The sequence below is a fragment of the Rhinatrema bivittatum genome, chromosome 1, assembly GCF_901001135.1.
Source record: "Rhinatrema bivittatum chromosome 1, aRhiBiv1.1, whole genome shotgun sequence".
In the NCBI taxonomy this organism is placed as follows: Eukaryota; Metazoa; Chordata; class Amphibia; order Gymnophiona; family Rhinatrematidae; genus Rhinatrema; species Rhinatrema bivittatum.
Window position 1 is genome coordinate 430,305,001 of NC_042615.1, and position 15,358 is coordinate 430,320,358.

Genomic DNA, 15,358 nt, shown 5'->3' on the forward strand with positions numbered 1-15,358 from the left:
ACAGTTGAGCTAAAGGAACACATCCCCTAACCTAGGACTGGATGCAATAAGATGCACTCGGCTGTGTGCTCATGCTAGCTCCTGGTTGCGTGCACATGGTTTTGTGGTCAAACTTTACTCTGGATTTAACGAGGAGTAGTTGAACACAAAAAAATGTGCACACAACCAGGTGCTAACCTGCATGTGAATTAGCGCACTTTCATGCAAATCCTGTGTTAATGAAGGCATTACCTATTACTTCCCAATGCAGAGAGGTGTGCCGGCTTAACTCCTCTTTTCTTAATGCTAGAAATGTAACTTCTAGCATTAGTCTAGTCTAGTCTGGGGCTGGGGTTAGTCTACGGGCAGAAGCTGGAGATCTGGTGCTGGGACCTTTACTCAGGATTTATATGCAGGAAACATGATTGCATACAAAACCTATTGTCTGTCTGTGTATAAATCCTCTTTTGTGTGCAGAAAATGTGATTTGTATGTACATGTTTTGTGCGCATAAAACCAGGGGTAGAATATAAAAAGAGTCCTGGGGAAAAATAGTATGCAGTGCAGGAGCAGTAAGGTTGGGTTTTTTTGGGACAGTAGTGTAATTTGACTGCTTCCCTTTCCAGATTAGCTGGCGTGGGAGGAGACAGGATGAGCTGTAGTCGGGTGGGGCAGGCAGTTCCTTGGCCACCCGAGTCTGAGGTACAGCAGGGTCGCCACAGGAATCCAGTCTCTTTCTCCCCCCCACCCAAGTTAAAACTTATGTAGATTGAGTGCACAAGGCTGAGCACACATTCAGCTCAGGTCTGTACTCACATTTAACTCAGGTCTGTACTCAGCCGAGCACACTGGTTTACCCAGGCTTGGAAGCGCGTCACAGCCCCTTATCATATAAGGGGATTAGCATGTCCACAACATGCGTTCAACGCGCAGCGAAACTAACAGCGCTCATCACCTGCAAATGCAAGTTGATGAGGCTATTAGCTATGCACCCCAGATGGAAAAAAATATATGTGCCGGACCTGCAAATTTTTACACTCAGAAATTAACGCCTGCCCAGAGCAGGCGTTAATTAAACATGGCGATATTAAGTCAGAGGAACAAAATGTTTAAAAGATTTAAAAAAAAAAAAAAATGATAATAAAAAAAAGAGTGCCACGGTCAGGTTAGGGAAATGGATACTGAGTTAACGAGCGTCCGTTTTTTGAACCCATTGCTGTGCGCCAGTTAGGAAAAAATGGACGCCGATAAATTCAGTGTCTGTTTTCTCAAACCCGCTGACAGCCGACCTCTCCTGGGCACCCACTGCCAAGGAGTTGCTAGGGGTGCGCAATCAACCCTCGCACCTCCTTGGCAGCGTGACCCCTAATTTAAATATTGCACGGCGGCCCCAGGAGAGGTGCCTGGTTGCACGTTAGGAAAGCGGGTGCTGAACACTGAGCACCCGCTTTCGGCGCACTCTTATGGCATCGGGCCCCTTTTCATGTAGTGCATTTCATTTAACTCCTGATGCATTAGTGGAACATTAGCTTACAACATCAGGAGTTAAATTTGTTGGCGTGTGCTGAATTCAATCACACAGTATTACCTCATGGCTTACTTCAGCCTTGAGCTAATAGAATAAAACTATCTACTTTAGGCTGTTTGCTCTTATCCATTCCCTTTTTATGGTGAGGTGTGAAACAGGATCCCACTGCTACCACCATATGAAAAGGTTCAACACTTGCTATGCTGCAGCCAATTTTGCCAACTTGAGATCTGAATCTGTATATTGATTCTGCCACTGAGCAAATGGGTCAGCTCCTCGAGCTACTTCAAGGGCATATGTACTAAGCATTTTTCTTATAGACTTACTGAATGGAAGAAAACATTTAGTAAATGACTCCCTTAGTTTGGTTGCTCATATTTGTCCCTTAGACAGCCATAAGCCATATTTGTCACAATGGCTTATGGCTGTCTAGCCCTGCATAGGATATCAGAAGCTAGAAATGAGTAATAAAAATGAAGCTGCCAGAACTATAAATAATTGAAATAAAAATGAAAACGTGTTTGCAAAATTCACCAAGGAGCAAAATTACAATAAAATAGGAACGGCGGCCACTATGAATGCATTGCACAAGGAAAGTTTCAGCTCTGATCATATGGAATCTATGTCACTGCAGCTAAATTTCACATCTCACACCCACAACTTGCATTTCAGATGACATCCCAACTGATGAGATCCAAGAGGAAACCCAACTGGTGAGATCTTATTTTTTTGATGCTTTCTATTTTGCTTTTTATTCTAGTGAATCATATCATTTGTCATTTTTTTAAATTTGCTAATATAAAATCATAAAATTAAGTAGTAAAATTAGTGGAACAGCAGGACACAAAGATTGTTCAAGTAGTGAAAATTGTCATTTGTACAGTTTTGTTTACTTAATAATGAAGTTTATGGACCCACATCTGCTTGAATTGGAATGGGAGTGACTGGTTTGCAGATTTGTGTCTGTTGCATACTTATGGAGGGGAAGATAAAATATCTACCCCTCACAATAAAAGACATTGGTAGTTCCATTATTTACTTCTGGGGGAATTCTGTGCAATTTATTTAAACTTCTGCACATGAAAATTTAAAATTCTGCACCTAAAAACTTAAAATTCTGCATACTTTATATTGGTCAAAATAACACAATATACAAGAAAATCTTTAAGTAATTAATTTAAATTTAATACAGAAAAAAGTTATTACTTAAAGACGCAGAGCTTTAAATATTTTGAGCAGAATATCCCTAGACGTCCACTGTAAGAGTCTCTTCCACCCTCTCTCCCTACTCCCCCGGTCAGTCTCCTTTCACTTTGCTGTCTTAAAGTTAGCTGGATAAGTATTAGGGGTGTGCATTCATTTTCGCCATATTGGCAATCCGCAATGTATATGTCCCTATTCATTATATTTGTGGGGAAGCGAAACGTATCGCGACTCCCCATGAATATAACTTATCATCCGTTTCATCCGTTGCGCGGTGCCCAGCACGCACGCGAGCTTTTCTTTGCCGCCATTTGCAATTAGCAGACGCCATTTCGGTGTATCCACTATCCAGAGCCAAAAACCAGCCCTTTCGTGTGAGTCATCAGTGACTCACAGGAAAAGGTCGTACAGGTTGGCACGGATAACGGAATGCAGCGTATCAGCGCTAACGTTTTGTGAAATGCACTGAATGCGCCAATCGCACTGTCATTCAGTGCTTGGTGATGATTTTCCTGATGACCCAGCACTACATATACTTCAGCACGTGGCATGCCACGCACTTTCTTTGCAGGGGTGGTGTGGGGAGGTGGTCTTTGAGGAAGGAGGCTGCACTGAGAGCTAGCTAGGCTAGTTAGTAAAGAGAAAAAAAGCTATTTATTCTTTATTTGGCTGCAGTGCCTGTGCTAGCTTGCCCTGTTTGTTTTTTAAGCAGTTTATTTAGGTGATCTGAGACAGTTTCTCTGTGCCAGGGAGAGAAGCTGCTAGTAGTGCCATTTTTTTTCATTCACCCTCTGGGCTAGGCTGCAAGCAAGCACGATTTGGGTGTTGTGGCTGGGAGAGATATATTCAATTTTGCTAGAATTTGCATTGGAAAAATATATTTCATCGATTTTCCTGCTGTGCCAACAATTCTAGCTTTTTTAAACTGAGTTTGTTTAATTCAACTCACTCAGTCTCTCTGTGCACTGGGCTTCAGTGGGCAGTGGGTAGTTTAACAGACTGAACTTTATTATTGGGACGGTCTGTGCAGTGAAATCCCCAGTCTGCCTCTTTTGTGCTTACAAGCAAGCTGCATGTGTGTGTGCACATAACACATGTTACATTAGTGCATAGCAAGGCACTGTGACAGTGGGCAGTGGGTAGTTTAACAGACTGAACTTTATTATTGGGATGGTCTGTGCAGTGAAATCCCCAGTCTGCCTCTTTTGTGCTTACAAGCAAGCTGCGTGTGTTTGCACACCACACACGTTACATTAGTGCATAGCAAGGCACTGTGACAGTGGGCAGCCAGTAGGCACTAGGCAGTAACATTAAATCCATAATGTCAGGGAAAGCTAGATGTAGTCGAGTGATTGGGACTGGCAGAGGAGGCACTTCAAAAGACACTAGTGCCACTCCCCCATTAAAGTTAAAAAGGGACCTGTCGCAATCTAAACTCTTTGGAGGGGCAGACAATTCAATCCAGAAAAAAATGAAATCTGACCATGATGCATCGCCATTGCCACCACCTGTTCTGGCCCTGTAGTTTTGGAGGTGAGGGAAGGGGAGGCTGAGTCATGCCAGACAAAATGTTGACACCCAAAAGCAGCAGGGGGACAGAAGTCTCGACTAACACTTAGCATTGACAATGTAGCGCAGTCACTGTTTGCTTCTGATTTACATGAAGAATCATTTTGTGTGGAATTCTCATCAGAAATGGAAGTAGTAATAGCTGACGAAGCTTTAGGAGGATCAGATAGTCCTGTCTTAGCCTCCACTTCAGTGCAGCAGGGGAGAGATGAAACTGATGATGATGAGGAGGAAGAGCAGTCAGCACAGGCACAGAGGGTGACTGAGGCCCCTGGAATTGCTTCTCAGGGTGCACCGACTACCTCAGCTCCAGTGCCAGCATCCACCCCCAAGGCTTTAGAGAAGGGAGGATCATGAAAGACATCTGCGATCTGGAGCCACTTTAAAGTGATGGATGACCCGCGTTTTGCTCGGTGTAATTACTGTGGCAGGGATATTAGCAGAGGCAAGCAAATGGGACATCTATCTAATTTTGGCATGACGCATCATATGAAAAGGCAACACCCAACAACAGTAATGCCATCTGGGGATGGTGGCAGTACCAGTCAGGAGACCCCAAGCAGCGTAAAGTGGTTCAAAAGCAGCAGAGTCAGCCCACGCCCTCATTCCCTTCTAGCAGTCAGGTGGCAGGCCAGCAACCCCCTGACATGTGGCAGAAGTGACAACTCACCATGGAGGAAATGGGGTGGAGTGCGGTAATGCTATCCTGGGGTAGGAAGCAGGCAGCCTCAAAAGTTGTAACAAGGAGCATTGGGGAAATGATTGCCCTTGATGACCAGCCCTTGCAGTTAGTGGAGAATGTGAGTTTCAAGCCTTTTCTGAAGGTCGTAGTTCCAAATTACAAAGTCCCCTCCAGAACCAGATTTAGCAGATAGGTCATCCCCAGCCTATACAAACAGTGTTGCAGTCGCATGCAAGCACTGCTAGCTAAGGCAGAGGGGAGAGTACATGTCACCTGTGATATCTGTACCGCAATGAATGCTGCACACTCTTACCTCTCCCTGACAGCACACTGGTGGGATCTGGCTGAGGCAGGGGCAGCCAGCAGCTCTATTACTGAACAAGTATCAGGGTAGAGGTGGGCTTTACTGCACACCCACCCGACAGACCAGGCCCATACCGCAGCCAATATTCTAGCATGCATCAGACAGATGCTGGAGGACTGGCAACTACACCAGTGAGATAGGAATCCTCAGGCAGCGTTCTTTGTTACAGACAATGGTGCAAACATGGTTAAGGCAATAAACGACGGGCACTTTCAGAACATCCGATACTTTGCACACACTCTGCACCTGGTAGTGAAGTCAGCTCTGGGGTTGGATTCCAATGACAAAGAGAATCAATACCTGCATAGGTTAATACAGAAGTGCAGGAATATAGCAGTGCACTTCCACAGAAGGGTCAAGGCGGGGCAGGTTCTCCGACAAAAGCAAACTGATTTGGAGATGCCTCACAAGCATCTCATTCAAGACATTGCCACCCGGTGGAATTCCACCTTTATGATGCTCGAGAGGTTAGTGGAGCTGCAGACACCCCTTCATGAACTTTCTGGTACAATGGACATAGGTGTGCAGAATCCCCTAGTGCATCATGATTCAGCTGGTAAAAATCCTGCAGCCCTTCAAGGATGTCACGGAGGAGCTGAGTTCCAGAAGTGCCACCTTGGCTGACGTCATCCCTATAGTTAATCTCCTGGATGAACATTTGGATGCCATTAAACAGGAAGAGGGAATGACAGTTGAAGTGCTGCATTGTCTGGACGTTTTGCAGCAGCAGGTGGAAGAGAGATTAAGGCCTTTAACAGAACAGAACACATACATGCTTGCCACAGTCTGTGATCCCCGTGTGAAAGGGAAACTCACCCTACAGTACGATTGTCTCTTATTGGTGAAGGACCTGCTGTTAGCAAAAGTCTGTGAACAGGAGCGCCATAGGCAGAGACAGATTAGGCGTGAAGCAGAGGTGGAAACAACGGGCACTTCAGAGAGTTGTGCTGCTCTCCCAAGCAGTAGTAGCACTCTGTCAGCAACAGATAGTACCTCCTCCTCCACTTCAAAACGCCAAAGGCATGTTGCCCATAAAGATTCATCTATTGTGCGATGGGCGACAGAGAAAGCAGCTGGCATGAGTGACTCTCAGCCCATCCAAGCAAAGGAGACACCAGCACAGCTGTCAGTGACACGGTATCTCTCAGAGCCCACAGAGAACATGCAGACAGATCCGCTGGCATATTGGGCACACAAGTCCACTGTCTGGCCACACCTAGCCAAAGTGGCTCAGCAATATCTGTCATGTCCACCAACCAGTGTGTCCAGTGAACGTGTCTTTTCAATGACAGGGGATATCATGAGCCCTCACCGCTCAAGGCTGGGACCAGAGTTGATGGAAATGCTAGTGTTCTTGAAAGTAAACCTGCCTTTGCTTGGGTTTCCAAATTTTCCCTGTGAATGGCAAGATGAATAAAAGCAATTGAAAGCCTTGCAGCAGCTCCAACTGCCTCCTATGCTCCAGATAATATAAGCACTGCAGCACATGTACCTGACCTGAAACACTGTGCCTGACTGTCCACTGTCCAGGCCATACGTCCCTACAAGGGCCTGACCTCAAACGCTGTGCCTGTCCATCCACTGTCCAGGCCATACGTCCCTACAAGGGCCTGACCTCAAACGCTGTGCCTGTCCATCCACTGTCCAGGCCTTATGTCCCTACGTGGTATTGACCTCTGTCCTCAACTACTGTGCCTGTCCATCCAGGCCTTATGTCCCTACAAGGGTTTTACCTCGATTGCTTTGCCTGTCCGTCCAGGCCTTATGTCCCTGCAAGGGTTTGATCTCGATTGCTGTGCCTGTTCATCCAGGCCTTATGTCCCTACAAGGGTTTGACCTTGATTGCTTTGCCTGTTCGTCCAGGCCTTATGTCCCTAGGAGGGATTCACCTCTGTCCTCGACTGCTGTGCCTGTCCGTCCAGGCCTTATGTCCCTACAACGGTTTGACCTTGATTGCTTTGCCTGTTCGTCCAGGCCTTATGTCCCTAGGAGGGATTCACCTCTGTCCTCAACTGCTGTGCCTGTCCGTCCAGGTCTTATGTCCCTAGGTGGGATTCACCTCTGTCCTCGACTGCTGTGCCTGTTTGACCAGGCCTTATGTCCCTGCAAGGGTTTGACCTCGATTGCTGTGCCTGTTCATCCATGCCTTATGTCCCTGAAAGGGTTTGACCTCGATTGCTTTGCCTGTTTGTCCAGGCCTTATGTCCCTAGGTGGGATTCACCTCTGTCCTCGACTGCTGTGCCTGTCCATCCAGGCCTTATGTCCCTACGTGGGATTGACTCTGTCCTGTATTGCTGTGCTTGTCCGTCCAGGCCTTATATCCCTACAAGGGTTTGACTTAGATTGTAAGCCCTCTGGGGATATGGAAATACCTACAGTACCTGAGTGTAATCCACTATAAAGTGCTGGAAAAGCAAGAAAAGAGGAATATAAATAAATTTAAAAATAAAAATTGCTGTGCCTGTCCATCCAGGCCTTATGTCCCTAGGTGGGATTGACTCTGTCCTGTAATGCTGTGCCTGTCCGTCCAGACCTTATGTCCCTATGTGGGCTTGACCTCTGTCCTCGACTGCTTTGCCTGTCCGTCCAGGCCTTATGTCCCTACAAGTGTTTGACCTCAATTGCTTTGCCTGTTCGTCCAGGCCTTATGTACCTAGGTGGGATTCATCTCTGTCCTCGACTGCTGTGCCTGTTTGTCCAGGCCTTATGTCCAGTCCTAACGGCTGAACCCTCGTTGCAAGGGAAAACTCAGTCTCTGGCAATTCAAACTAGTAATCCTTCACAGCATGGATCCTTAAATAAAACAAACAGTTTTCTTTAGTTTCAGGGCAGAGAAGAGAACTTCCTCTGTCTTGCTTATGAAGTCATTATCTGTTTGCAAATCCTTAAATCCTAACAATTTGTACCATTATGCACTCTATGGGCCAACCCATTCCAGGGAGCCCTTTCCTGCTCAAAGGAATGGGAACTCTCCCCGTTGTTGCAGCCTATCTCTTACCACCTGTTGAGCCATGTTCAGAACGAGAAAAGATCTCCAAGGTATTTAGACTGTGGCAAACACAGCACAGTGAGATGATGTTCACAGTGAAATCCTGCTCCAGGTCGCCATGCTTTGAAGGCTCGTGCTCCACTCTAGGAGTCAACCCATTCTCTGGAGCCCTTCCTGGTTCAAAGGAAAGGGAACTCTCCCCGGTTGTAGCCAGCCTGTATCTACCCTCTGACACATGTTGAACCGCTGTTTACATGGTAACCTCCTCTGCCTCGGCCTTAAAAATTCTCTTTTGTATATCTGCTAACTCTACCAGATTTTTAAAGACCAGCGAGATCTCACTAGACGCCAATGGAAACACCCCAATTCTAGGGGCGAACCCATTCTAGGAAGCCCTTTCCTACACAAAGGAAAGGGAACTCTCCCCAGGTATAGCCAGCCTGTATCTACTCTCTGCCTCTGTGCCTTGTTGCCATACACCAGATGACTCACTCAACTCCTTGTGGTGTTCTGGCCACTATCATGGTTGCTCAGTGTGTTGTGCTAGTCTTTCTGCTTGTTATGTTCCTCCTTCATTGTGCTGTAGGATGTCGATGCCACTTGTCTTGCCGCTTTGCCTGTTGTGCTGCCTTCGAGGGTTCATGCATCTATTAACGATGCTCTCTTTTGAAGCTGTGGTGTGTTTTTGACACTCTTGTTGCTGTTTTGCACCTCTTTTAAAGCACTCTTCTTGCCACTCCTGGTACCCCTTTGCCCCTTTAAAGTACCTTAGGCTATTCATGCCACTTTGGTGCCACTTTGCCCCAGTCTAAGTACCTTGGAGCTGTTTTGTTGTTCTGATGATTGCTCCCCAGAGGTTTCATCAACATTGATAATAAAACCCCAATTCTGCAGCCAAAAATAGGCTGCAAATACTTCCCCCATTGACTTTAATGGGAACCGGAAAACGAATGCACGTATCAACGTATAGGGGCGCCATTGAATGAATGCAACATATCTGGGCCCCGACGAATACGTTTCCCGAATGCAACGAATAGTTTCTGGCTGCACATCCCTAAAAAGTATATCCAGCCGATTTTAGGACAGCCCTGTGGTGCAAGCAGATTTAGCTACATAAGTTAAGTGGCTAACTCTGGCCAGCCTGCAAACTCATCCCCCCTGGTCTGGAATGCCCCCCAATTTGTGCGGCTAAATTCTAAGTCAATATGCGGCTACAATTTAGCTGCATTCAGTTTTAGTTTTCAGTTATCCATCTAAATGGCTTTTGACGGATAACTTACAACATGCATATTATGTTTACATGCACTGCTTTGGTGTCCACCAGGAAACCCTGCAAAAAAGCAAAACAGACACTTGAACCCATATTAAATTAGGCCTATTGTAATTTGTGTTGATTATGGACTTGTACCTAAAAAAAAACCTGAGTAAACTGAATTATAATTACAATATAATAAACCTCCCAAACCTTCTTCTACAGATTCCTATGTGGAACATGGAGCTCACATCCCCAAATTCCTCTGGGGGTCATTCAACACACACATCAACTCTGTTCCCTGCTTTTACTTGCAGTCATCACTCCTCACTGGTCCTGAATTCCTCCTTACCACCTTCTCCTTATCTCTCCCTTCCTTCCCCACTGCCTGGCCATTTCCTCATGGGGAGGAAACTCCTCTTCCATCCTTGGCCTCAGGCCTCTCCCCTTGAGCAAAAGAGCTCCTGCAGGGCCCCTTCCCCACTGGAGGAGTCCATGGTTCCACCGGCCCGTAGGCTGGTCTCTCCAGGCTCCCTACATCCTGGAGGTTCCTAGCAGGCCTGGATTTGCCAATAGGCACTCTAGGCCTGTGCTTAGGGCTACAAAAATCTGAGGGGGCAGCAGACCATCTCAAGATTTGCTGCATCCCAATTGTACTGAATCTCACTCAGCAGAGAATAGCCTTTTGCTTCCTGATCCAGCTCCTTCCCTCCCAGTACAGAGAATAGGAGGGGAGGGATGAGGCTGGAAGGGACAGAGTAAAGAAAAGCTACTCTGCTCCCTCTTCTAGCCCCTCCTTTATGCAGAGGGAGAAGGGGAATCGTCAAAGCCTGCAGTAGGGAGCAAAGAAAAGCCATTCTGCTCACTAATTCATCCCCTCTCCTCCGTCAGTTAGGGAAACAAGAAAAAGAGGTGAATATGGAGTGAAAAAGCAGAGCAAAGAAGGCTGTTCCTTAGACCTTCTGCTCTGTTGTCCCATTTCTGGAGTTGGGAGGGCAGTGGAACAGCACCAAGAGTACCTAAGGGTGGCTAAATCCATCACTGCCTGTTAGAACCAACTCTAGGAAAAAGGGCCTTCCCACCAGATTGATCCTGGATTTTACCCTCCTAGGCCACTCCCAACCAATCATCACTTCCTATCTCACGTAAGGGGAAACCCTCACTAACCATCAGGTTAAACACATCTCAAAAAATACAAACATGAGTTGCACAGTATCAAACCACATGCCATCCAGTGACAGCATAATGATACTACAATCCAACATACAATTTTTTTTCCAATATTTAAAATCCAAAGCAGCTTGGGGTCTCCCCCACCCAAAATTCCTTGTAACTAATCTCATGAATGGGAGCACAATTGGTGATCCCCAAACTAATAAATATGATAAATATTCCAAAACAGCTGATGAATATAATATCAAATAATTAAAATTTATATACATTTTTTTAAATTTCTCAAACACCAATAATATATTTCAAAATATCATGCGCATCAAATAACATGCAATGATAAAAACACCTCCCGCTCTCCATACTTGGGAACTTTTGATTTCAGTCACCTTGAGATTATTGTGGATTTGTGGGGAAGGAAGTGGAGCACACAAACTTTCTCTTCTCTCTCTCATATGCACACACTCACACACACGTACATGCTCTCTCTCTCATTGACACACACATGCTATCTCTCTCTCACTCACAGTGAGTCCTCTCTCCCACCTTCTTTTTTCTACTGCTCACTGGATGGGTTCTGCAATGACCTCACTAGGGCCTCTCTCTCGCCTTTTGTTTCTTCAGCCACCAGGTTCTCTCTCTCTCTTTTTTTTTCCTTTCTGTGGATGCGGAAGTCCTGCTGGGTCTCTCCTTCTCTTCTGCCACCACTATTGCTGCTGCTGTGTTAATATCTTTATAAATGAACTGAAATTGGGAACACAAGTGAGGTGATCAAATTTGCCGAAGACACAAAATTATTCAAAGTTATTAAATCTCAAGAGGATTGTGAGACATTGCAAGAGGACCTTGCAAAAGTGGGAGACTAGGAATGAAAATGGCAAATGAAATAGAATGTGGACTAGTGCAAAGTGATGCACTTAGGGAAGAGTAACCCAAATTATAGCTACCTAATGAAAGGTTCCTCATTAGGAATCTCCATTCAGGAAACAGATCTAGGCATCATCATTGAAAATACGTTGAAATCTTGTGCTCAGTGTGCAGCGGCAGCCAAGAAAGCAAATAGAATGCTAGGAATTATTAGGAAAGGAATGGAGAATAAAACAGCTAGTATCATAGTGCCTCTGTATCACTCCCTGGTGCGACCTCATCTTGAGTGCAGTTTTGGTCACCACGTCTCAAAAAAGAGATAGTAGAATTAAAAAAGGTACAGAGAAGGGTGACCAGCGTAATAAAGGGAATGGAACGATTGTCCTATGAGGAAAGCTAAAGAGGTTAGGACTCTTCAGTTTGGAAAAGAGATGGCTGAGGGGAGATGTGAGTGGAGTGGAACGAGTAAACGTTAATCAGTTGTTTACTCTTTCAAAGAGTAAAAAGACTAGGGGACATATAATGAAGTTACTAGGTGATACATTTAAAACTAAACTCAGCGTATTATTAAGCTCTGGAATTCGTTACCAGAGGATGTGGTGAATGCTCTTATTGTAGTTGCATTTAAAAAAGGTTTGGAAAAGTTCCTGGAGGAAAAGTCCATAAACCATTGTTAAGGTGGAGTTGCAGAAATCCACTGCTTATTCTTGGGATAAGCAACATGGAATCTAACTACCCCTTGGGATCCTGCCAGGTACTTGGGACCTGTATTGGCAGGATGGACCTTTATTCTGACCCAGTATGGCAAGTCTTATGTTCTCCGACTGGGAATTGAGACAGTTGCTACAGGGGCATGTTGGGGACTACTTGCCCCTGTCCCAATATTTAGCCACCTTAGGTGACTGCCTTACTCTGCTTAATGATAGAACTGCCTCTGATCACAAGGTCACAAAGCAATGTGACAAAAGCCAGAGGAAGGACAGAGTACATGGGGAAAGATATAACCAGAAGGAAAAAAAGCTGATGAAGCTCTTGAGTGTTGGGCTTTGTAAGAATTCTGATTAGGGCCAGTGCAAGGGTAATTGCCACCCTAGGTGAGCTTTCAGTCTTTTGGCTCCTTCCCTATTATTTTTCAAACCATTAGGCCACTCCCTCATCTGCGAGTTTAACTATTAAACTCAACAATAATGATGACATTACTATTATATTGTCCATTACAATCCTGTAAAAATACATAATTGCTAATAGGAAGGACAATTTTCAAAAGGCATTTATGTGGATAAATACAGAGCCAAGTAAAGGCTTTCTGAAATTTGCCCATCTTTAAAGCGTCTTAAGTATGCACAGTTCAAAAGGGGAAGTGTGCATATACTGGATGAGAGAGAAGAATGGCTCTTCCTTGATCTGCTCTAAATTCTCCCCCTTCCCTCCTGTTTCCCGCAGCCGCTTCTGTGCTCCCTGAGATTCTGGCACTGACCAAGAGAGTCGTCCAGCAGAGCCCTGTGAGCTCATGCACCTAGTGCCACTCCCAAATTGCAGTGTTCTACTCTGTGTAATGGAAGAATCAGCTCTGATTCTGATTATTAATGGGAATTTTGGAAATGAAATGCCCAATGAGGGTGTAGAGCAAGTTAATTTATAATAATTCACAGAATCAAACTGAAATGCTTTAAAATTACTTGCTATATTTTCTTTGAACACTAGAAGGTACTTGTCTCACATCAAACATAGGCCTAGATTTATCAAATTGCTGTAAATATCGTATGTGGTAGAAAAACACAATACACTACATGTTAACTTTTTGCACTTTGCAGTGTTATCTACATAATTGCATTTCTACCTGCAAAGTGCTCATTTCACAGAGAGTGGGAGGGGAGGGAAGGAGAGGAGAGAGAGACTATCTACAAGGCCCTTGTAGTACTAGTTAGCTATTTATATCTCTATATGAGGCCCACCTAGTAACTCGAGGTAAGGTTTAGGTAGTAGTGTAGGGGTTAGGGGCCACTTATACATGCAGAGTGAGACGTACGAACAGAGCAGTGCACTCTTGTGAAGATTTGATGTCCCTCAGAGTGAGGAAACTCACCCAAAGATGAGATTTGTGCAATGTTCTCTCAACCTAGCTTGATGGACATCAAGCTAGGTTGAGAGAACATTGCACAAATCTCATCTTTGGGTGAGTTTCCTCACTTGAGGGACATCAAATCTTCACAAGAGTGCACTGCTCTGTTCGTATGTCTCACTCTGCATGTAAAAGTGGCCCCTAACCCCTACACTACTACCTAAACTTCACCTCGGATTACTAGGTGAGCCTCCTTTAGTAGCATAAATAGCTGCTTACTATGGTGCTATCCCCAGAGGAAATGCATCTCAAGCTTTTCCCCAATCTAAAAATACCCAAAACAGAATTTGAAAAAAAATCTCAAATTATCCTATGGGCATAATGCACAATATCACACAGCTTAACACAATTAAGAACATAGGAAATTGCCATGCTGGGTTACACCAAGGGTCCATCAAGCCCAGCATCCTGTTTCCAACAGAGGCCAAACCAGGCCACAAGAACCTGGCAATTACCCAAACACTAAGAAGATCCCATGCCACTGATGCAATTAATAGCAGTGGCTATTCCCTAAGTAAACTTGATTAATAGCCATTAATGGACTTCTCCAAGAACTTATCCAAACCTTTTTTGAACCCAGCTACACTAACTGCACTAACCACATCTTCTGGCAACAAATTCCAGAGCTTTATTGTGCAATGAGTGAAAAATAATTTTCTCTGATTAGTCTTAAATGTACTACTTGCTAACTTCATGGAATGCCCCCTAGTCCTTCTATTATTCGAAAGTGTAAATAACCGATTCACATCTACCTGTTCAAGACCTCTCATGATCTTAAAGACCTCTATCATATCCCCCCCTCAGCCGTATCTTCTCCAAGCTGAACAGCCCTAACCTCTTCAGCCTTTCCTCATAGGGGAGCTGTTCCATCCCCTTTATCATTTTGGTTGCCCTTCTCTGTACCTTCTCCATCGCAACTATATCTTTTTTGAGATGCAGCGACCAGAACTGTACACAGTATTCCAGGTGCGGTCTCACCATGGAGCGATATAGAGGCATTATGACATTTTCCATTTTATTAACCATTCCCTTCCTAATAATTCCTAACATTCTGTTTGCTTTTTTGACTGCTGCAGCACACTGAACCGACAATTTTAAAGTATTATCCACAATGATGCCTAGATCTTTTTCCTGGGTGGTAGCTCCTAATATGGAACCTAACATCGTGTAACTACAGCAAGGGTTATTTTTCCCTATATGCAACACCTTGCACTTGTCCACATTAAATTTCATCTGCCATTTGGATGCCCAATCTTCCAGTCTTGAAGGTCCTCCTGTAATGTATCACAATCCACTTGTGATTTAACTACTCTGAATAATTTTGTATCATCCGCAAATTTGATAACCTCACTCGTCGAATTCCTTTCCAGATAATTTATATATATTGAAAAGCACTGGTCCAAGTACAGATCCCCAAGGCACTCCACTGTTTACCCTTTTCCACTGAGAAAATTGACCATTTAATCCTACTCTCTGTTTCCTGTTTTTTAACCAGTTTGTAATCCACAAAAGGACATCGCGTCCTATCCCATGACTTTTTTCTTTGAAGCCTCTCATGAGGGACTTTGTCAAATGCCTTCTGAAAATCCAAATACACTACATCTATCAGTTCACCTTTATCCACATGTTTAT

General features: G+C 44.7%; 1 protein-coding gene across 1 annotated transcript in view; it reads left to right on the plus strand.

Annotated features, from left to right (window-relative positions):
• Window positions 1-15,358, plus strand: part of LOC115092871 (chymotrypsin inhibitor-like) — a 44,392-nt gene that overhangs the window by 14,827 nt on the left and 14,207 nt on the right. Inside the window, exon 2 of the mRNA XM_029604258.1 lies at window positions 2,180-2,220. Within this exon, the coding sequence (XP_029460118.1) occupies window positions 2,180-2,220 (41 nt within the window). The remainder of the gene's footprint in view (window positions 1-2,179; window positions 2,221-15,358) is intronic.